At 43.2% G+C, this 23,594-nt stretch overlaps 1 protein-coding gene across 2 annotated transcripts; it reads right to left on the bottom strand.

Annotated features, from left to right (window-relative positions):
- Nucleotides 1–891: 891 nt before the first annotated feature.
- Nucleotides 892–22,790, bottom strand: pi4kaa (phosphatidylinositol 4-kinase, catalytic, alpha a). 2 transcript variants are annotated; one of them, XM_084384094.1, is made up of 54 exons: nt 22,605–22,790; nt 18,833–18,949; nt 18,456–18,549; nt 18,277–18,365; nt 17,970–18,042; nt 17,605–17,867; nt 17,458–17,524; nt 17,230–17,378; nt 17,074–17,139; nt 16,680–16,776; nt 16,398–16,589; nt 16,220–16,320; nt 15,946–16,075; nt 15,728–15,857; nt 15,528–15,623; nt 15,272–15,455; nt 15,079–15,179; nt 14,787–14,955; nt 14,509–14,559; nt 14,230–14,338; nt 13,967–14,103; nt 13,757–13,890; nt 13,575–13,657; nt 13,414–13,484; nt 12,944–13,068; nt 12,754–12,835; nt 12,583–12,666; nt 12,379–12,468; nt 12,157–12,276; nt 11,817–11,909; nt 11,520–11,676; nt 11,156–11,283; nt 10,908–11,066; nt 10,663–10,814; nt 10,447–10,554; nt 10,024–10,244; nt 8,062–8,217; nt 7,746–7,825; nt 7,448–7,647; nt 7,195–7,282; nt 6,940–7,107; nt 6,797–6,850; nt 6,560–6,680; nt 6,149–6,278; nt 5,984–6,054; nt 5,211–5,283; nt 4,906–5,086; nt 4,717–4,821; nt 4,358–4,483; nt 3,958–4,078; nt 3,667–3,826; nt 3,354–3,443; nt 3,095–3,178; nt 892–2,969 (listed from the first exon to the last, which is right to left on the bottom strand). In XM_084384094.1, the coding sequence occupies exons 1-54, from the start codon at nt 22,701–22,703 to the stop codon at nt 2,918–2,920; spliced, it is 6,381 nt and encodes a 2,126-aa protein (XP_084240220.1). In that variant the 5' UTR covers nt 22,704–22,790; the 3' UTR covers nt 892–2,917. The 2 variants fall into 2 exon arrangements, with proteins under 2 accessions (XP_084240220.1, XP_084240221.1); XM_084384095.1 differs by having other exon boundaries at nt 10,117–10,244.
- Nucleotides 22,791–23,594: the final 804 nt, after the last annotated feature.

Raw genomic sequence — 23,594 nt, 5'->3', positions numbered from 1 at the left:
TTCTGAATCAACACTGTCATCACTGACAGGACATTTATATGACCCATCTTTTATCTCAAACCATTAAATTCAGTGTTTCCTGCTAAACTGTGTTTTGTTTTTATTACATACTAATCTTTAAAATATAGGTTTGTTCTTCAGCCCGGGTTTTTGCCTGAGATTGACTGATGGAAAGAAAGAAAACAAGAAGGAAAGAAAGAAAACAAGAGAGAAAGAAAGAAAGAAAGAAAGAAAGAAAGAAAGAAAGAAAAATCAAGGAAGAGAAAAGACAAGACTAAAGACATCAAGAAAGACAGTGAGGGAGAAATAACCGAGAGAACATTCAAGAAGGAAAGCAAGAAAGAAAAGAAATTTTGAGAAATTAGGAGAGCAATCATGAAAAAAAATGAAATTAAGATAGAAAGACATCAAGAGAGAAATGAAGAAAGTGAAAAGACAAGAAGGAAGAAATCAAAAAAGACAGAAACAGAAAGTCAAACACATCAGCAGTCTGATGAAATGACACATTTAATGTGGAAATTAGAAGTTTTCACACATTATCAGAATAACAGACGTGATCTTAATCTGAACCGGCAATGATGTCGCCACACACACACACACACACACACACACACACACACACGCACACGCACACACACACGCACACACTCAGCATATATTACACACTGACCGACACTTGTGGTTCACAGGTAACACAGGTGGACGTGAGGGATGATGACGGACATTTTGAAAATCCACGACATTAAAATGGCCCCCAGAGAGCTGATGGAGTCTCTTTTTATCAGCCGTCAAACAAGTAATAGATTACTAGTATTAGATATTTTACGTTCACCCCTCGATTTCTTAAAGACAGCAGCTGCAACGTGCAGTAAAAACACTTCTCACACGGGATGGAAGGAATTATAGCGAGTTCATTTGTCGAACACAACACACAAATACAGCATCATACAGTATACATGAACATATTGCATAAAGGTTAGGGTTTTCTTCTTTCATCAAGTATTACTACAGCTGTGTTTCTACCGAGGGTAGGAGAAATGGCTTTTTAGGTTTCATCATCATCAGTAACAGCAACACGACCCAAAACCCAACAGATCCAAACAAATTAAAACACAGATCAGAGGAATGTTTCCAGTCGGGGTTACACGAACATGTGGACAGCTGCTTTCTGACGCAGGACAATAATACACCTCGCATGCTGTGATGGTGGGAGCAGCCAGTGAGCTCCCGGTCCGACCTGTGTCAACTCTCTCCTATCGGCCTTTTTCCACTACAGGAACCAAACTTTATCACAGGTTCTGCGTTTGTTCCCACTCGTCTTTATCCTGTAATTCAGCGCCGCACAGGAGGAAACGTTACAGCGACTCTCAGGTGGAAGAAATGTGACAGGGGATATTAAACTTTAAACCCTTTAAAATATGTTTATAGGTCTGCTACTTTATACAAAAGTAGTATAAAGCCTTGTGTGGCTCCACTGATGTCACTCAGTGGCTAAGGTGCATTGTGGGTAATGTAGGCTCCAGGCTAGCATCGAACAGCAGAACCAGAGATATCACCTTTCTCTCTCTCCACACACTGTCCTTTTTAAAAACTTGTCGCCTACGTTACCCACAATGCATCTCAGCCACTGAGTGACATCACTGTTGGCCGACATAATGATACACTGAAGCAGAAAACTTGCCAGTTTAAAGTGTAAAATGTGTGGCTGCCATCTTTGAATTAGGAAAAAGAGCAATTTAATTTACAGGTTTAAAATATTTTTTTCCAGTAAACGAACATTTTTTGTGATCTGGGTGGTTTTATCTTATTTTTAGGATGCAGTTTGTTTTAAAGATTAATCTTTCAGTAAATCAGATGCTCAGCTGCGTGACTTAAATGTAATGCTCATACATGAGATGCACATGCTAGAGCTGCTGCATATCAGCGCCACTTATTCCATCTGCAAAACTAACCGGTCCTTAAAACACGGTGGGAACAAAAGGCAGAACCCAGCAGCAAAGCCTCGCAGCTTCTTAAAAAGTTCAGGTTACCGGTCGTTGCTGTAGTGGAAAAAAAAAAAAAAACTCCCAACAACCGGTTTAAGCTGAACGCTGACATGAAGAGGTGTGAGGTGACGTGACTGGCTTTGAGGATAAGCATCAATGAGCACAGTTAAAAGTTTGTAAAATCTTCTGATAAATATGTTTTCTCACATTTAACTCTACAAGTTTCCACGTTGATCACAGAATAAAATACTCTGTGGTCCTGATGTGACTCTACAGTAAATCCTACAGCAAATACTACAGCGTAATTATGTCTGATTCTCTAAATACGTTTCTAAAGACTACCGTTCGATTAAATGCTGATTGATTCTTGCATCGATGTTTGATCTATCTAACGATGTAAATCAAAAATACTGCGATTTCATTGATCGGATGAATAAACTGCAGATTGCTTTAATCTCTGATTTTTGATGCATAATCTCTGTTTAAACTCACGGGCGGGTGAAGCCGATGAAATACTGTGATCTATAAAGTGCATAAAAGTGAATAACAGCATAGACAACAAAACGATAACGACGATGATGATGACAGCTGCTTCGACAAACGCGATAAATATGGCTCCCTTTATGGCCATCTTCCTCTAGTGTGACAGTTTAGTTGGTGTAACAAACAACAGCATCAAGAAGAAAATACTTAAAGGGTGATTCAAATACCTCTTTTGGTAAAAGTACGTACGTTGTTCTTTATGCTCACGTTACATAAAGAACTAGTTTAACACTCAGATGTACGAGATCAAAGTGCCACGTTGTTGTCTCTCTCACAGGAGCAGAGCGGTCCGCGTCCACCGCCTCGTTAAAATCATCCAGAAGAGAGTTTGCATTGCTTGCGTAGAGACGTTTGTGTTGGACGTACAGTGGAGGTCCGGCAGAGGGTCTTCAGTAAGGGATCTGGTTCTGGTAATACTGCAGCATGTCGTACGTTTTGCTCCTGTTGAAGACAAATTAACGAAAATGTGACTGTGAGAAGTTATACAGCAGATTATCATGTTTACATCATGTTAACGTCAAGTGAGATGAGCAGAGAAGCTGCAGAGATGTGGGATTTTATCTCACCTGCTGCTGAGGAAACAGCTCTGGATGACTTTGATGATGAACGCCGCTGCTTCTTTCTCACTCATCTGAGGATTGAACCGTCCTCTGATTATGGAAAGAAAACAGAGAAAAGACCCATGAATGTTTAAAGCTGCATTAATTGATTTAATGGCCACTGGGGGGCAGTAGAGCACAGCGTAAACATGACACCCACATGTACAGTAGAAACAATAGACAGTCATGTTTGTTCTTCAACTTGTTCTTCTTCAGTTAAACTTACTTGAGGAGTTTGATGGTTTGTCCTCTGAAGCAGGGCAGTCCAGTGTCCAGCATGAGGGTCACCAGAGAAACCACAGCATCCATGTAGGGTCTTCAAGTCCAGAGAAGAAGCAAATAACAAAAATTAGATTATCTACAGCGTCAAACCACAATACAAAAGTTCACTGAGTGGATTACAGACGACTTCCTTTGACTTTAATCTTCTAAACTCTGCTTCATCAAACAATCCTTGGCTGAAATCTTAAAAGCTGCATGAACACAATTTGTTTTGTTTCTACAAACCTGCTGCAGACGTTTACTCTCGAGTTTCTTACCGTACAGCCAGATATCCTCTGACGCACATCTCCATGAACCATTTGAAAGGCGTGGCCTCCATCTTGCCCCCCATGATCATCACCATCTCGTCCGTCAGCTTGATGTCCGGCTCCCAGCCCAGGTTACCGCCGGGAGAGCTCTCGAACATGAAGCCAAAGTCTGGAGAGAACGAGGAAGACACCGACACAGACGATCACAATGACAGAAACTCTTCGCTGTTGTCACACATGTATGGAAGCACAGAGAGGCATTCTGGAGATGAGTCCATGTCCACAGGCACCGTACTGTACCTATGTGGATGAGGTGGCCCTTGCTGTCCAGCATGATGTTGCCGTTGTGTCTGTCTTTGATCTGCAGCAGGAACAGCAGGAGGCTGTAGGCGGCCATGCTGCGGATGAAGTTATACCGAGCCTGCAGAGAGGAGAAGAGGACGTCAGCGACACTTCAGTGAACTCCCTGGCAGAACTGAACTCACGGTCACAAGGTAGAAATCTTAAAAGAAACATTTTTCAAGTGTCTGGCACCAACATGTAAAAAAAAAACACAGCGTCGTCTTTTCACGCAGGTTTTTTCTATCTATTATAACAGTAATGTTGGACAGTCTAAGACGACTACATGAGCAGTGGACCTTCTCTTTGAAGTCTGAGAGACAATCAGTAAAGACGTAATGAAGAATTAAAACCTGCGCACCTTCTGGAAGGCGAGGGTGGATTCATCTCCGTACTGATTACGGAAGTAATCGTACATCCCGAAGTCCGTCTGTCTGCCGAGCTGGTCTCTGGACTTGCAGTCTGGGATGCACTCGATCACTCCACACTGAGGGAAGGAGGATCAGTTAATAAATAGTATGATAGTAGATAGTAGTATAATGGTATACTACTGAAACTCTGATATAGGATGAGTCTCCGCCCAAAATAGATCCCATTAACTGTCGGTGTGGATCCAGATAAAAGGGAAAAATAACATGTAAACACAACTATATCAGTCTCACTTAATCTAACTTGAGAAATGAGGTGTAGACCAGAGATTACTGGACGTGGAAGTCTTACCCCTGGTGCAGTGGCCACCACTCTGTAGGGGAAGACGAACAGATCGAGGCCAACCAGCTGGAAAATGTTCTTAAACAGCCCGATGATCTGCAGAGCCAGCATGTCCTGCAGAGTCACAAGACAAATCAAATCAAGTTTCCTCCTCTGAGATGCTCCAGTAAATGAATCCAGTCAGCCTCTGAGTGTTACCTGTCTACAGTCATCTCCCACTTTAAAGATGGCCGCCTGCCAGCAAATCCTGCGCGACCCGTCTGGATTCTCCTCTCCGTCCTCCATCGAGTCGGAGGGGCAGCGGAGACCCTCCCTCTCCAGTTCACTCACACCACAGCGCTTCACCTTGAACTTGGCCAGATAAGGAGCCTTGGCAGCGCTGTGACAACAGAGAGGACACGACCGTCAGATAAACACAGTATGTGTGTGGACAGATTTGAGGGCAAGAGAAGACGCATCCTGATGTTTCTCCACGTGAAACCTGAGTGAAAACCTGTCGTTACCTCTGCATGGGTGTTCCAGACTTGTAGTCGATGTCCAGCACGATGGCTTCGGGGTTACTCGGGAGGTAACAGCCTGAAAAACAAGACAGACGACAGCAGGCTGCGTTCAGAGAATCACTTTCACAATGTTTGTTTTTCAGGAAATATTCACTGAATCCCTGTTCAATAATGTTTGAAGGCACTCGTTCTTTACATGACTATTTTTATTCCATGGCAAGGCAACAGAGTATTTCTAAAGTGTGGTATTTGTACTTTTACTTACTGTCAATTTAAGTTTCTAAATACTTTTTCACCATTCTTGAAGTCATTTAAGGAGCTGAGAGAATAGTTTCATCTAACTTATGTCAAGCACATCTGGAAATATGAATAATAAAACAGCAGTCTCCATCAGGAACCCCACAAAAGTGTTTGTTGGGAGTGAATTGTCTGAGAGTTTGGACTGACAGTCACAGGTTTTCTTGGCAGTAACAGGCTCGTTTGATGTATTTGGAAGAGCTTCTTTTGATGATATAATAGTTGCTACTGTCCAAAGCACGACGAATTGGGGGTAATTTTCTGACGTTAAGGTTGGAACATGTCAGAGAGAGTTTAGGATATTAGCAACAAAATAAAAGTTATGATATAATACAAACGTTTTTTGTCTGAATAGATGTTTATTGAGGTTTTTTCTGTCTTTGGTCTCTTTTTTTGTTGCATTTCTGTGTACTGATTTTTTACTGCAGCACAGTTGGTGTTTGCAGTTTGAATCATCCATCCCTGGGACAGTTTGTTACCTGGCTGGACTTTGATATCCGACAGAGCTTTGAGACACGCTCTCTTCCTCTCTTCTCCTTTTGGAACCGGCCTGAAAAACACAAATAAAAATCAGGTATTACACGACACCGAAACATCTCCCTGTTAGCTGATGATTTGCAAAGTAATAGTGGGGAATGTTTTACTTGAGAATGGCGGACACGTTGGTGATCTTGTTGAAGAAGTCGAACTCTCTCTGGTAGAAGTCTTTGGCCGGACCCGACAGAGAACCTGTGATCTCCTCCACCATCTGCTCCAACAGCTCCCCGATGTCAGCTGCACACATTAATGAGTGTGATTACAGCCACTTCATTTGATTTAATTAGGCCTAATAAGGGTTTTCCCATTAGACAGACAATATAATTACACATTAATAGGAAAAGATATCATTAACACAGAGCAGCCAGATATTTACTGCTAGAGGGAACAAAAGGTTCTTGCTGGTTTTTCTATTTGTGGAAATTCACAGTAAATAAGAAGATCTTAATTCCTGGTATTAACCACAGATCATCTCTGTAATCAGTCTAACAGAGGTCACATGTGGAGTCTGTACTCACGATCTTTGTGGTGTCCCTCCTCGTCCATGAAGATGTTGGTCTTCATGTTCCAGATGAACTGGTGGGCGAGAAGCTGAGACTTCTGGGCCGCCCACAGGATGTACTCCCTCACATATCCCATCTGAGCAGCACAGAGTGTCAGAGTTCATTACTGCTGCTTCATTCATTAAACATGGAGTTTTGTACTTGACGTCCCTGTTTCATGAAGTTAGTGAAGGTGCAGTACTTGATGTTTACCTTGTCGTAACGAAGAGCCTGAACAATCTGAGGAATGTAGAACAGGATGGCGTCCTGTGAAGAGAAAAACACATGTCATTTTTCTGATGATAACTGATAAATCCGTCTGAGCTGAAGCAAACGTCTCTGAGTGTGTGACTTACAGGAGGGAAGGAGCGGAGCACCTTCACCCCGTACTGCGCAGTGAGAGGATGAGGAGGGTACATGCTGCTGAAGTAGGACAGACCGGTGGGCGGGTCAGCTGGAGCCCAACACAGGATGTGGCTCAGCTCAGGAGAGTCGGCATCGATGGTGTGCCACGTCACCAGGAACTATAGAAGAAAAATTAATTCACAGACATTAAGGACAACCTTTTCTGAATCTCGTCAGCTGAGCTTCACTCGACTCGGTGATCTCACCTTGACGGCCTCAGGTACATCGCTGACAGCTCCGGGGTCCAGTCTCACCAGCCGGGTCACTTCAGCGACAATGGCGTCATTCTTGAACCTGGAAACAAAGAAGTTAACAATAAAAACTTCATGATCTACACTCTGAATCATGTTGTGGCTGTCAGTTTCTCCTAAAATGTTCATTTTAAAGCAAGATGATGTAACGTTTGAGGTCACAAGAAGTCGATGTCGAAGGTGTCTCAAAAGAAGAGAGAGTGATTACCTTGTTGGTAACTGCATAGCCAGGTAGGGTGCGATCCCCCAGGCCAGGTTGACGTTGTCCTTCCACTGCTTCTCCGTCAGACTGATGTATTTGGACCTCCAGTTGGCGATGCTGGTTTCCACTGACTGCTCCGTGGCGATGGCCAGCTCCTGAGTGGACAGTGGGTTGTACCACGTCGTCAGGCGTTCGATCTCACTGGCCTGGAGGGACGAAGAGAAAGGGTGAAGATGGAAAGAGAGCATGAAGACTGGGGTGATACTGAGCAGCAGGGAAAAGACAAATCATGATCAGTCCTCACCAGTAAAGCCAGCAGCAGAGTCCTGCGCTTCATGTAGTATTTGTGAAGCTGCGTCCCTCTGTTACTCTTCTTGGATGCTCCTAAGAGGAGGCGAGGTACGAACCAATATGTCAGTTTGAGTTCTCACGTAGCATCAGTAAAAACTCTCTTGTCCCAACTTCAGCTTATTTACTCACCCAAAAAGTCTCTGGACACTTTATGTGTTTAAATACAACACTAGACACAAAACTACGAGACCCATATGAAGTTGACCTTTGACCTTGCTGTCTTTTCTCTGACACAAGCGATCTGTTCACATGCCGACTGTGAGTGGTACCTGATTTCTTGGATGTGGTGGACATGCCGCTGGACAGCGGGTAGGTGTTGATCCATCCCTGGCCGCTCTGCTGGGAGCGAGAGCTGGAGTCGATGCTGCTCCTGAGGTCGGCGGCATTCATCACAGACAGACTGTTCAAGGACGGGTCCTGATTATCTGTTCACATACGAACAGATTTAGTGCAACCGAAACACAAAGACACAAGAACTCTAACTTTATTCTTTATCATCAAATTCAAAAACTAGAAAAATGCCACTTCAAAGAGAAGTTAAAAAATGATAAATAAAAGGTGTTTTTTGCTTGTAATTTATTTCTCACTGAAATGTTACTTTCTAGGCGTTTGTGTTTTTTATTAAAGGAGTAATTTGTAAGAAATGGCCAGAATTCAGAGACAACTGCTGCTTTGTATTCTCTTTTCTGTAGCAACTAGCTGCCGTTAGCATGTAGCTCAGTTAGCAGTTGAGCTAAGTGGCCCTTTAAGTTGGCCTGAGTTTGCCTTGGACTGGGCTCAGCAGCCTCCCAGTAAATACGGTTAGACACCACACTGGGACTGAGCACGGCCTCTTAGACCGACTGATGCCAGTTTGAAGACAGACCAGTACAGTACAGAGGCGATTTACAGTGGCTCCGACCAGGACTGTGTCACGGCAGGCGGTGACAGCAGAGGCATGAAGCAGCAGAGGAGAGAGAGAGTCGGACATCAGCAGCGGGTAGAGCCAGAATATTTTCACATCTAACTCTCTGAACTGAGGATTTATTTGGACCAAACCAGAGGTGATACTGGAGACAAACCAACTGTTCTGGAGTCGAGTTTCAATTAAGTTTGTTTTACAATGAGGCTCTTAGTTTTTTAACAGAGAAACACTTGAATTCAGATGGTGTACAGTTGTATTTTTCTGTTTAATAAGGAAAATATATGTAAAAATATTCCATTTGTTGACATTTTGTGAGTTTATTTTGTTTAAAAAGTAGTGAACTCACTGTCAGCTGAAACTACGGGTCACACTCTGAGCAGTTTTAACACAAATTCTGGCCATATCTTACACATAGCGCCTTTTAAGTGTAATGAGATATTTTCAATTAGAAGTTAAACAAATAAACTTGGTAAGATTTTGAGTTGTTGCGGTGAACTTGCCGTGTCATGAGTTTGTTACACACCATCCTGAGTCAACATCACAAGTTTATCACAAGAGAGAAAAACATCAACAATATGATCGATGATGAGGGAGTTTCTGAAGACGAGATGAGCTGCATCAGTTAGTCCTCTGCGGCTGTGATGGTCATGCATTTGAAAGCAGGGAAATCCAGCGGGATTTACATGTCGGTAGAAGTTGCCTTGAACCACTGATACTGGGTCAGATGTTATTTTGTCTTGTTAATGCGCGAGGGGCGGGGCTGGAGGTAGATTAATCTGAACCAGGATCAGCAGTTAGAGGACTTGTCTACCTGAAGCGATTCGATGTATATGAGAATGAGACGATGTCTTTTCTCGGGGACGTCGGGAATGAAGAGGAGAGGATTTTCTGGGGTGGAAGAAAAAACATGTTTAATCTGTCGTTTCTTCTCTTGAAGCTGATCGAGGAGAGGGGCAGACGGGTGGGCTGACATGATGATCATCATGCATCTTAACGCGACTGACAAATTTGACAAATATTTTCCTCACAGCTGCTGTAAATCGAGGGCGAAAAACAGATAAAGTTTAAGGAGTAAGATACTGAAGAGTAAAAGAGGAATTGTAAAGGCAGAAAGTTTAAGAAACTACGAGGGACTAGAAGAGGAATGTTGAGGAACATAAAGCTATAGAAACATAAAGATCTAGGTTGGTATCACAGACAGATACGAGGATCTATCAGCAGCATTGTGAGGATAAACTGTGTCAAATTTGACATGCGTAAAAAATAGAAAAAAAATAACTCATGCCGCTGCTGCAGTGCAGTCCGAGCTCCACCGCTTTAGGCTTACTTAAGATCGATATCGGAGAAGTGCTGGACACGATAAGCGATCCAAAAATCCCGGCAGAGAGCGTGCTCGGGGCTGGGGTAGTACCAAGCTCACCAGGTGGGACCAAGTGGCACGCTGCCAGGTACTTCTTGTCGGACAGGATGCTGGCGTAGAAACGGATCATGATGCTGATGTCCTCGCGCAGATTCTTGTCGCCTTGGGTGGGAAACTTTGGAGTCACACTGCAGAGACAGACAACAGTTAGATTATCAATAACTGAGTTGGTTAGCAATATCTTTTGTAAATAAAGCTTTTATTTGTTTTTTAAATATAATTTTTCAGTGTTTAACAAAACTTTTGTGTAATTTTGTGAGAAAATAACGATACAATGAAAATGATTGGAGACAAACAGCTCAACTGCAGGAAAACTTAAGGTGTAGGTACCTGAAGTAATCGAAGGCCGTGGAGTAGATCTTCTCTCGGAGCACATTTCTCACAGTTGCATTGGTGAGGACGTCAGAGTGGAGCAGCGCCAGACCCAAAGTCAGCAGCCTGAAGCGCAGAGAAACATGCTCCAAACCAATTCACTTAATAAAACAACAAGTAAGTGTGGAGATCACCAAACATACCACACATTATCTTTGTGCGTGTTTTACGTACCTGAAACGAGGTCCAATGGCAGCGACGTGGCGGTTGAGGCTACTCTTAGCTCCACCGACGTTGAGGGACAGCGAGCGCTGTAGCAAACTGCCAAAGATCTCCACCTGATCTGCGCTGGAATACTTAGCGATCTCAAACCTCTGGACCAGAAACTGGAGGAAAAAAAAAGGCAGATATAAAGGCAATACGTGGAAAGGAAGAAGAGTGATGAGGACATGTAGAAAGCAGAATGTCTTCTGTCTGACCTCGATCCATATTTGGTGAGGCGTAACATCTGGAGGGCAGGGGATAGGCTGACTCTCCTCTGATGCAGCCAGAGGATCAGCCTCCACCTGAGCGTCTGAGAACAAGCCCATCTTCAGCTCCACGGTCATCTGCCAGGCGCCCGCCATCTCTCGCATGAACTAGACAGCCAGAGAGGAGATTGATATACAAATGCATTGACAACACAAAGGACACAGGAAGGAAATTATTTTAAAAAATAACTACGTACCGGTACTTCTACTCCAACACGAGCTGCCAGCAGCCACTCCCAGCAGGCGATGGCTGTTTCCATGCCGTGAGCTGTAAACATCTTGAGAGGAGACCAGCAGAGGTGGTGCAGGAGCTGAGGATCGCAGTCTAGAGTCCAGTCGAGACAAAAACAACAGATCCGGAGCATTTAAAAGTCGAGATTAAAGCAAAAATGCCTTTTTAACCCTTTCAGATCACATCCGCAGTCATACAATCAACAATATATGACAAAGGAATACATGTCTTTGTACTCTTATGTCAAAATCTGTCGAACAAATATGACAGGTGCTTATATTGGCTTAAACCAAACAATTTCAACCATTAGTATCATGTCATCCACCCACCTTTGCTGCTGATGAGCAAGGCGGCCAGTTTGAACATGGCCTCAGTGAAGGCCTCAGGCTGTGCAGAGTCGAGAGCTTCTTCCATCTGCTTGATCATCAGCCGGCCCAGATCGGACTGTCCTCGAACTGCCTGGGCGAAGTGGATCATGCCGGACACCTACAGACAGAAGAGAGCAGATATGAAATGGAGAGGCACAGTAGAACAATGTTTTATCTATTACACAGGGTTTATGTCCATAATAAATTATACACGGTACAGCTGATCACAACGATGCTGTGACCGTTTGGTGGTTTTACCTCTCCAGCGTATCTGTTCCTGAGGTTGAGGGAGGCCATGAAGTTAGAGTAGTCCTTCTTCACACAGGCCGGCCGCTCAGTCAGCTGAGTGGACTACAGGTGAAAGCATACGAGATGTAAATGATTGAAAAGGAAGATATAAAAATGTCACATACACAGACAGACTTTATTAAACCATTCCAGACACTGAGTACGTAACATTTTTATCTTTCTATAATAAATTGTCAGCCGTTTCTCATCAGACTTACTGTAGCAAGTGAACCGAAGGGAAACAAACATAAATCAATTATCTGGCAGCATCATCACAATCAAATAAAAACCATGAGTAAGAATGACCTACCCCCAGCGTGGTGCTCTGTCTGTTGTAGCCGGCGAAGTGCAGGATGCTTTCTGTGGCCATGGCGAGGCCCGTGTGCTGGGAGAGACCCGACACCCAGTTCTGATGTTTGTTCAGATACTCCTGAAAAAGACCAGCACAGTACAGTGAGTCAGTCCATGTTCAAGACCAACATTTAAACTTTAATAATTATGTGGGTTTTGAATTTTATAGAATAAACGTTACCTGGAGGTGTGATTTGGTCACGGATGGCGCCCACTTCATGGCCTCTTTGAGGATCTCCCCGCAACGAGCAGCGAAATCCTTCACTATGCTCTACAATTACAGATACAATACGTCTTGTGTATGTGTCACACGTTTAAAACAGGCACTTTTCTCACACTCGAGATTGAAATGCTGAATAACTGGTTCTGAACACATCAACGTTACCTCTCTGGCTTCATATGTGTCTGGGACAGTGATTCTGTACGGTGTGTCTGGGATGTCGTAATAAGGTTGGTCTTTGTGAATGTCCTGTAACACAGAATAAACATCGTTACAGCCATGAAGTTAAAAGACCGACTGACAGGTTGATGAATGGTCTATGTTTGCATCACTTACTGCACTGAGTGAGAGCGAAAGTGTCTGCAGGATGTCTAACATGGTCCTCAGCACGCGGCCGCTCCACAGCAGGTGGGGGAAACTGAGGAGAGAGAAAATACTGTTGACGCTGCCGAGTATGAGGCTTCATTTTAAACTGTTTATTAAGGAGTATGTGTTGTATCATAAATGTGTGTAAATGCACTCTCACGTTTCAGCCAGGCCTGACAAGTATTTGTCAGCCACTCTGCGGATCCTCTTGTGGATGTGGTTGAAGTTGACCAAGAGGAACTGAGCGTGGCGTTCGAGCTCCTCCTCGTGGGCTTTGGTTTTTGGCTGAAAATACAACATTTTATTCAGATTAGGTCTGCAACTTTTCTCTCGCTCCCTGCGCAGGTCTGATGAAACAACGCAGCAGATTTTACACCTGAGTTTCCCTGATGTAAAATGAGATAAGTGCGGCAGCTTCTTCTATACATTTTCATTCCCTCCTCTGACTCTGCTGCTTTTCTTCTATGTTGCAAGCACAAAACCTACAGTATAGTCCTCAAGTAAATAAGGACAAACTGTTTGTTTAGTGCCTAAAAAGGGCCTCAGATCACCAGTAAATATCTTCCATTGAGATATAAATACACTCCAAACAGGACACACATTCCTCTTCACTGGAATCATCTCACTTACTTTCTCAGCCATCATTTGCAGAAAGACCTCAAAAACCTTGTCGCTCACGGCAATCACACACTGCATCATGCCTGGAGAGAATGTATTAAGATTAATGCATTTAATAGACAAGTAACAACACAATGGTTTATAAAGTTTTGTGTCTTTTTTCTTTTACCTACCAGATTTATCCTTCTGTATCGCTCTGTCTTCAAAGTATCGAAACATGACCTGAAAGCGGTCAGAGTCCAGAGCTCGCAGCATCCTGAGAGATGAAGGGAAAACATCATAGATTACCAATTTTAACACCTGAACATTGTCCAGCACATAAATCAATATACTCCCTGTGGATATGGTTTCATACCTCATGTACTCCAATCTGTAAACAGACAACAAATATGTGGACATGGCAAAGTCCAGTTTGTTGATGAGAGCAGCCACCTCAGGAGGAGGATCCAGCAGGTTGATGATGGTGCTGCGCAGATCATTCAGCTCCGCCTGATACACAACAATGAACTGTGAACTAACGCACACTTTAATATGAGAGCATACGTGTGCATGTGTGGTCTCGTACCGGAGTGACGGTGTCATTCTTCAGGGCAGAGTTGTACTGCAGCTCTGAGCGTAAAGGCTCCCCGCTGGGAAACGTGAGCAGCGGTGATTTGGTCGCAATCTCACAAACTCCCTCGTACCATTCCTCTGGCCACAGACCTGAAGGTGCAACAGAAACAGATCATGATGTTGAAGTAGTGTTACGTGCATTATCTAATTCAATGTTAGGTATTTTGTACATAATGTGCAGTAAAGACAGAAATAAAAATGTATAACCGAACCAACCTGAGCCCTCCACAGCAAATCCCATGACGACAGAGTAGAGCCAGAAGTCTCTGAAGAGCTTCTGCAGACGTGGCTTTGCTTCCTTAATTGGTGGCAACCTCTTAGTCAGCTAACAGCAGCAGAAGAAGAAGAAGAAGAGAGAGCAGGTGTCTGTAATTATTAAGGTGCAGTGAAAATGCTACACAAGTCTACCAAATTGACCTTTTAACACCCCAATGTATAGGTTATAAAAACAACGTGATGAAAGCTGAAAATGCAGTAAATATAAAAAAAACTCACCACTGCAATAACTGGAATTAGGACACCGAGGTTTCCAGCACTGCTTGATGCCTGGTGAGAAACATGAGTTTGCAGACTGTGTATTAATGGACATATATCAGGTGCCAAGATGATTAATTTTGAATTTGAATAATGAGCTTCTTCCTCAGTACGTCCCGACTCATCAAAAAGCTTAAAGGAGCAGCAGCAGTGTGCTCCTCCATCTTTACACATTTTTGCTGGACCCTCCTGTGTGTGGACCCCTCTTGCATTTATGTGTGCATGAGTGTGTGCCATACCTTCAGAGCCGGGCCTTTGTCTGAAGCTCTCTCACTGGCTCTCTTCCCTTCCAAGCCCAGCTGAACAAAAAGCTCCAGCAGGTTGACCAGCAGCTCGTCGACCATCTGCTCCGCCTGAAGGTTGGCCGCTATGTTACCCAGAGCGTTTATCACAGCCAGGGAACAGTGTCTACAGAAAAGAGGAGAGAGCATTTATTTACTCTGCTACATCAGAGGAAGCATATTCTCACACTTAACGCATCACTTTCTCGCGTATGAAACAAAGAACTGTGTCGTTTCAGATGGTGCTCACCTGTATCCATGGTCCTTGTAGTCTTTGGTGGAGTAGACCATGGAGCTAGCTTTGACGCTGATCTGCTGGAACAAATTCCACACTTCCTGGTAGATGTATTGCTGAAGTAAAAGAAAGACAAAGTTATGACGTTAAATATGTAATAAAACTACAGTTTACAGAAGCTGAGACAGGGATGGTTTTTAAGACTTACATTGCCCGTGATGACCATGCAGCCAAGCTGGTCTATGATGAGGACATCGAGCTGCGACGGAGGCTGGCAGAACTTCTGCTGCAGGATCTGGAGGATGGGCTCCATGACTCGGGGGGTGTCCCGTAAGGCCACGGCAATGTGACCCAGAGCCCTGATGGTGTGGTCTGGGATCAAGTGAGCGTCCCTGAGCAAGAGAGAGGAACACGTGTGAAGACTTTTCAATCTCATCGAAGTCAGTTTAATGTGTTCGACTTACTTATCGTTCTCCTGATAGATGTAGAGACGGTTGGACAGACTGGCGAGAAAAGCTTCTACGATCACATTATCCATAGTCAGTCCGGCTTTCAGGCACCTGAGGACGGACAGAGGGATTTGAGAGTAAAGGCAATGTTGATACTAGTGTGTGTGTGTGTGTGTGTGTGTGCGCTGTACAGGTGTGTATGTGTGTGAACTCACCTGCAGATGTTATCTATGGAGATGTCCCGCAGCTGTTCGTACATGGACGGCTGACTCTTCTTGCTCGCGTGTGTGCTGAGAGTCGACTGGGAATGTTCGTTGGTCACGTGGATCTTTATCTCACCGCCTCCTTTAAAAAGAGAAAGAAAAAGATTTAATGAGAAAACATTTCACTGGACAAAATAATGTGACTGAATGTGGAGCGCTTCTGTTGTTACCTGGAGTGTACTGGCTGTGGTATTTGTACAGCTTCACCAGAACAGGAGAGGGCACCACCAGGAAGTCTCTCAGGGACATGGTGACAGAGTGGGCGACCACAGGGAAGCGCTCACACAGACGACCCAAACCCTGAAGACACACACACAGTCGGTAATCGGTAACACCAGTGTTGTCACGACTTGGTTAACCAGTAGCAAAATGTCCTCATCATCATATTTTGTTGCGCACATTAACATACAGTTTCTTTCCCCTTTGTCTTCAGGTGGTTTTTACCTGTAAGCAGCAGATGAGGAGGGGCATGTGAGCGATGATGACTTTACTGGACGTCTTGGACTGCAGCTTCTCTGACAGTTTGGTGCAAAGGTTCTCAGCTCCTGGTGGAAAAAATATAGTTTTTCAGAGATGACTTCTGAGACGGATAACTTCCTGTGTGGATGGACTGATTTCTCACCCTGCTCTTCGGTCACAGCCCACACCATGAGGTCAACACAGGCAGCGTTGGCCTGGCAGCGCAGTTTGAGCGGGCTCAGCTCGCTCTGGAGGTACTCGACGTCGTGCAGGATCCTCTGCAGCTCCGACTGGCTGCTGCTGAACTGCTCCAGCACGAAGTCATGAACCTCCTTCACAAAGTCTGTCTGAAGGTCTGGAGAACACACAAAGTACAGTGTTATTGTTACAGTCATATTTTAGAAGAGAAATTTCATTATCATTTGAAGAAAAGTGGATTCTTTACCTTTTAAATTGTACAGCGTGTCTCTCAGCATTTTGAATATGGCTACGTACAGAGGATCACTGAAGGTTTTGTAGTGGAGATGAAGACCAGGGCTCAACTGTCGAACAAGTAGCAGAAATGTATCAGTGAAGCAGTGGTGCCAAAGGCCCTGTGCATACCTGGTATTGACATCCGTACTGAGAGGATCAGAACACGAGTGGACAGCTCTCAGTCCTTCAGGTCACACCTGGCAGTAACCTGGCGTCCTCAATGCGTCTTGGAGGTATTCACACCTGCACTTAAAGCTGTCCATTTGTGATCCGATCACTCAAGATGCATGTTAATACCAAGGTTTGGAACAGGGCTAAAGAAAGTAAAAGTAAAATAAACATCTGCAGTGATTTAAGCGTCATACCTCGAGAAGTTCTGCCAGAGAGTCATCCAGAGATTTTAAAAACGACTCGGAGACAATCTGTTCAACCTGTTCGAGAGAAACAAGTGGAAACATTTTCATTTTCTGTACATCACATTTGCGTCTTGCATCATCTGTTCTGCTGCTGTGGCTGCTCACCATGTGGAGGAGCTGTCTGAGCATATCCAGAGGGACATGAAACTCTCCAGAGCTGCTTCCAGTGAACAGAGGGGAGACAGAGAAGCTGGAGCTGATGGTGGAGAAGTAGTAATCAGGGTCCACTGCACTGCCATCAGGCAGGTATGAACCTGAAGAGGGAGAGCAGAAACATTTGAAGCATGTTCCTCAGCAGGTCAGAGATGTTTCCTGAAAGCCTCGGGCTCTGACCTTCAAAGTACTGTGCAGAGGAGTCAGCAGGTGAGCTGGGGGTCAGACAGGCTCTCTCTGGACTGGCCTGGAAACACAGAAAAACAGTGAACATATTGTCACCTTTTCTTTTTTAACTTCTTTTACATTCACCCTTCTCATCTGTACCTGTTGGGACACACTGGACAGAGAAGAGGCTTTACGCCTCAGGGTGTCTGCCTGACACACCGTGAGCAGAGAGCTCGGCAGGATGGAGCGGAAGTCATTAAAGGAACGTCGGTGCACGGCATCAGTTTCTTCGGGGGTCGGCAGCACAGGAGCAACCGGTCGAGGGAACAGCTTGGACAGTAACGGCTCGTCAGTGTTGCTGTATCGTCCGAATGCTCGGGCAACACCGAGCAGGGTGGGCACAACGTACTTACACAGGTACTCTGTGCGGAAACAAGGTCACAGAACGGAGTTAGCAGTGGAAAATATCATTACGTGGAACAGCTTAGTAACACACAGAGAAGCATGAGGTGTGTTATTGAGACCTTTATCATGAGCCTCTGGATTCTTGCAGATATCTTGCAGGACCTGCATGATGTCCATGACCGCCTCCAGGATCTGACACAAATGTTACATCATCACATACTCCACCTCAAAGATCATGTTTAAACACACAGTTTGTTTGTTTTGGCCCCTCAGTCAAAACACTGAAGCAAAAGATGTAGTCTGTGACGAGCTAAATCTAAAAAATGTTATTACACAGATTTGAAGTGAGATCGTCGCCCATATCTTACACTGGTATCTTTCATAGCCAGTGTTGACACACACATACACACACACACACGCACACACCTGTCCTCGTAAGGTCTCGTCACGTTGGGCAACATCTGAGAGCAGAGTCACAAGAGAAAAGCTGAAGATCTCTGCGACAGGAAGGATCTCTGCAAGACAGGAAGTGTAAAACATGAATATTATATGACATATTTAATATTGTTATAAACATGTTAACAGGATGAGAGGTGTACAGTTACCCCTTCCTTTGCGCTCTGAGCTTTCTTCAATCCACTGAACTTTAGGAAGCCCTTTAAGCAGCCCGAGGAGGTACGGGACGATAGCATCTTTGTGCTGCAACACAAGTGATCCATAGCGTGTTATATACAGAGTCACCACTGCTGTTGTGAGCTCAGTGTATCATGAAGAGGAAAGGTGTACTGTATATGTGTATTGATACTGTATATCTGTATATCGTATATAGTGTTCCTCAGATACTTTGTTATTGCCTTTTCTTTATCTCTCTTTTTTTCTTCAGAGTGGAAGACAAAAGAGGAATTTCCTTGTACACATAAACTAGTTTTTAACTGTTTATAAAAGCTTTGACTTGACTTGTAAGTATCAGTATAATGTTTACCTGCAGGTTTGACTCTACTAGAAAGATGCCCAGTGCAATGACAGCATCCCTCCTCCTCTCATCCAGCTGGAAGACGCCTCTGAAATCCACGGGACACATGCATTGTAGCTTCTGGACCTGTGAGAGGACGACACGTGGCTCAGATCACCTGCTGTTTCCATTACAATGAGCTGTAACTGTGAGCGATTTAGAAAATACAATCTTTTAAAAGCACACACTTCCCCTGCCCGCAGGGCTTTAACAGACACATCGCTCATTCCTGGTTCCATTAGCGATAATGATTTTGTTGACCTGAATGGGCTGCAGGAATCGAGCCAAACCTGCCTCTGGCATTAATTAGCCTAATGCTAAAGAGACGGACTTAACGGCTGAGAGAGATTTAAAAGAGGGAGAGAGAGTGAGATCACTGTTTGATCCATTACTCAGTGTATAGGGATCTTTTAAACTGATGATGCTGTTGAAGGTTGGATGGAGTCTGGTCACATCTGCCATACAAAATATTAGCACTGCATTTCAAAAGCTAAATATCATCTCAGCAATGGCACATCTGTCAGTGCCAAAACCATAATTAAATTAAAAAAAGGGATTTGGGTTTAGAGCTCGACCTGCTGTGCTTTGGACACCACCCGCAGCTCTTTATTGAGCCAGGAAAAACTGTGCCCCCGGGGAAAATAAATGAAAAAGTTGGAGTTGAATCAACGGTGTACTTCCATCACAACCGATTCTTAAGTCGACATAATAACACAATGTGTTCCTGAGTACCACTGGCTGCTCTGACGCCCACTGAGAGGGGGTTATTGTACAAACAATGGAACGGTGTGATGAAGTAGATCTGACTAGACTACACAGGTCTATAAGTCAAACGGTCAGTCAATAAGGCTGTTAGCTGATCAACTGAAAATCAATTGGATGAATGATTTTGTTAAGCTAAACGTGCTGAAATGTGAAGATCTGCTGCTGCTCATTGGTGAATGTGACAGTTGATCGTTGTAGGGCTGCAACTAACAATTAATTTCATTGTCGATTAATTTTTTTATTACATTATGTATTTAAAGATTTTATGTTTGGTCTATAAAATGTCTGAAAAAGGTGAAAAATGTCAATCGGTGTTTCCCAAAGTCCAAGATGACGTCCTCGAATGTCTCATTCAGTTTACTGTCATAGAGGAAGAAATAAACCAGAAGATATTCACATTCAAGAAGCTGGAATCAGAGAATTTTGACTTTTTTTCTTTAAAAATTACTCAAACTATGACAACTATGACTTGACAACTAATCGATTAATCATTGCAGAATTTGAGCAGCAGTTTTGAGAAACGATTGGGCCGGAAAGCATCAAACCAGTCAACACTGAAGACCTAACAGACATAAAAAGGCAGACATAAACCTACATAGTTCTGAGTCCACACACTGACACGGTCCACTTACACAATAACACAATGGGCGGACTGCTCAGTGTATTATTGCTACCGCAGCTCTTTCATCATAGAATAAACTTCCCGTTCAGGTTTCTCCTTTTTGAATCTCAGCTGGTGTTTGTTCAAATCAGTTCAAACTGTTTGCTCTTTTAAAGTATTTCAGAAGCTGCCTTGTGGCCTTCTGTAATCCCCGACCACAAATCCTAACCTCCTGAGTGAGTAACATGGTAGTCAACCACGTCTAACATGCTCTGCAAGATGAAGCTATTTCAGGCGGAGTTCAGTTTGCGTTCACGGGTGGAAGTTGGTTGCCTCCCTCTTTTGAATCCTTCGTCTGCCTGTCATGACTTGTACTGCATAATAAATCTTCCCTTACAAGGAGCTCACACTCTTGTCATGGCCAGATTAACCAGTTTTGGGGTTCCTGCTGCCTCCAAGTTCCCACCAACAGTGTACGTAGATTACATGGATGTTATTGTATTTTGCACAAGGACCCAGACACAGACTCGTCCTTCTGTACAGAATTACTGCTGTCAAAAATGTAGATTTAAAAATACCTATAAACTCCTAATAATGAAATGTATGAAATATCTATATTTTTCTTGGTATTGCATCAAAGATATAAATTCCAGGATCATGACGACACTTTACTCAATACTACCCCAGGCCCCAGGTTTCCTGTATGTTAGTTAGTTTATAGTAATTTAACGAAACACAACTTCATTAAGAAAATGCTGCATGATGTGAGCACAACATAAACATAATATTAAAGCTATCATAACTATAATTTCACACAGGGTCACGTTACATAGTAATGCAGGACCTCAGTGATATTGTACACTAGTGTTGAAAGTTCCCAAACACATTTGAAATAATATAATAATAATAAACATACTAATAAACAACAGACACACAGTAATCCTGGGACATTTGAGGTCTCGGGGCAGCTGCCTGTTTTTCCCAGTTGATGCTTCAGCCTGTTCTCATTTGCTATTGATCACTTCTGCCGAACTCATTGACACTTTGACTGTCACTCGAAAATGCTGCAATTAGTTCAAAGATACATCGATTCACCTCACATCACCCTGCGATTCACTTTAAACTAGCACTGATATACAAGGTACTAATAAAATACAGCCTGCTCTTATGCACAGTGACTGAATTAACTGGTTTTTGAATGAGGAATATTGGACAATATTGAACAATGAAACTATAAGACAGTCTAATAATTTAGTTTTTCTCTACAACTAATGTAGTGTTTGCAGTGGAGAGAGTCTTTTGCATCTCTCCATCACATCTTTTGTTGCTCATATGTATATTAATCTGCATTATTTGCATGTGTAACCTAATAAAACAAAACAAAAACAAATCAGTATGTTGTAGTTGTGTCTACACTGCACTGATCATTTTCATTATTGATTCATCTGCTGATTATTTTATGGATTCATGGATGAATTGAATTGTTTTAAATTAGAAAAATAAGAAATTTGAGAAAACACAAAATACCTACCACAATACCTGATCTAGAGCCCAAAGTAAACAAAAGAGCTTCACTGACCTTAAAGGACAACACAATTTCATACTGTTTTGTTTATAAGTGGCGGACCCTGCCACCTTTCTAGCTTCAAACAGTGTTCTGGGACCTTATTTTCCTGAGAAGGAAAAGGAGTTTGTATTATCACCTCATTAATATTGTTAATTTTAAACATTTTCTGTTGATGTCCTTTAGGAAAATCCTCAACAAGCATCTTAACTCCTTTAACATTATTTGGGACAGCAGTAGTAAATGGGTGGCACAAGATAAATGAATGAAACAGGATTGCAGCATTTATTTATCCCTTTTTAATATGTTATAGAGTCTATATTATTGTGTTTACAGGATAAAACATGAAGCTCTGACTTCTCCAACTTCTCTTCCTGTGATGAGGAAAAGGGAACAACATCCACAGACACTAACTGGTTTTAAGTTCCCTCTAACTGTCAGCAGCCTGTATGAATGAAACAATAAAGACATATTGTCACAGTTATGGTGCACGTTTGGAAAAGCAAAGTCAGCTTTCTTTCCTTTAAACAAGCCAGCAGGTCTTTAACCTAAAGGAAGATTAACTCCAGGTTCAAAACAGCTAACGTTAGCCGACGTTAGCCACCTTTCAGTCAGTTACAGACGCCACAGCCGCCGTTAAATCTCAGATTAACAACATAATTCACACACTGGCAAACTGAAAGACGAGTTGACTGTGTTTTTAAGGTAATAACATCGACAACACGGGCACAGAGGCGAAGTTGAGGACGGGCCTCGGTGCCACAGACTGTTTGACAGGTATTAGCTTGTCGTTAGCTGTCGAGCAACGTTACCTTTTCTATGGGCGCGTGCTGGTGAGCTGCCAGAGATCGTGCCAGGGACAAGACGGTGTTGAAGTAAAACCCTCGGCTCCCTCCTCCATTAAGAGACATGTTTACAGATGCCTTAGTACAGACACGGCAGCGCAAACATCTTCTGTCATCCGTCCCGAGGAGGAGCGAGACACCAATGACAACTACGGCGAGCGAGAGGTCCAAAGCAGCGCGAAGCAAGGTCACAAACACTCAGAGCAGAGCAGAGCAGAGCGCTGTGATCATTAAAGGGGCAGTATGTAGATTCAGAGCAGAGATCCAGACTCAGGAGCTTAATATGATGATATTAATGAGCTTAATAAGGGAATAAACAAGCTGTTCTCAGAGGGAAATAAGGTTGCAGAACACTGTTTGAAGGTAGAAAGGTGGCAGGGTCTGCCACGTATACACAAAGCAAAACAGGGGAAATTTGTACCGGATTGTAACAGTCACAGGGAACTAGTGTCTGTTAATGTTGTTCTCTATTCCTTATCACAGTAAGAGAAGCTGGAGAAGTCAGAGCTTCATGTTTTATTCTGTAAACAGTTTAATTATTAACATTATTAAATGACAAATAAATGCCAGAATCCTGTCATTCATTTATCTTGTGCTGCGAACTACACCTTTCCTAAATATTGTTCTTACTTGCACATAGAGGTAAAATTAATGTTGTGGGGTTTACCTAATGTAGATCAACAGAAAACTTATTGGCATGCACTTTTCAAGCAAATATGACAACATTAAAAGGGGTTATTTGTCGTTTTGGAGAAGAAATTCAAACTCAGAATTTTTATATTTACAATATAAATGAGGTAATAACACAAACTCTGTGTATGTATGTGTAAAAATGTGTATTTTTTCCATTAGTAAATAAACAAACTGCTCTCAGAGGAAACTAAGGATCCCAGAACACTGTTTGAAGCTAGAAAGGTGGCAGGGTCCGCCACATATAAACAGAGTTAAAAAGCATAA

This window comes from Pagrus pagrus (genome assembly GCF_965226575.1).
Source record: "Pagrus pagrus genome assembly, chromosome: 19".
In the NCBI taxonomy this organism is placed as follows: Eukaryota; Metazoa; Chordata; class Actinopteri; order Spariformes; family Sparidae; genus Pagrus; species Pagrus pagrus.
Note: the sequence above shows the minus strand (reverse complement) of the source record. Positions and strands in the feature narration are given on the sequence as shown.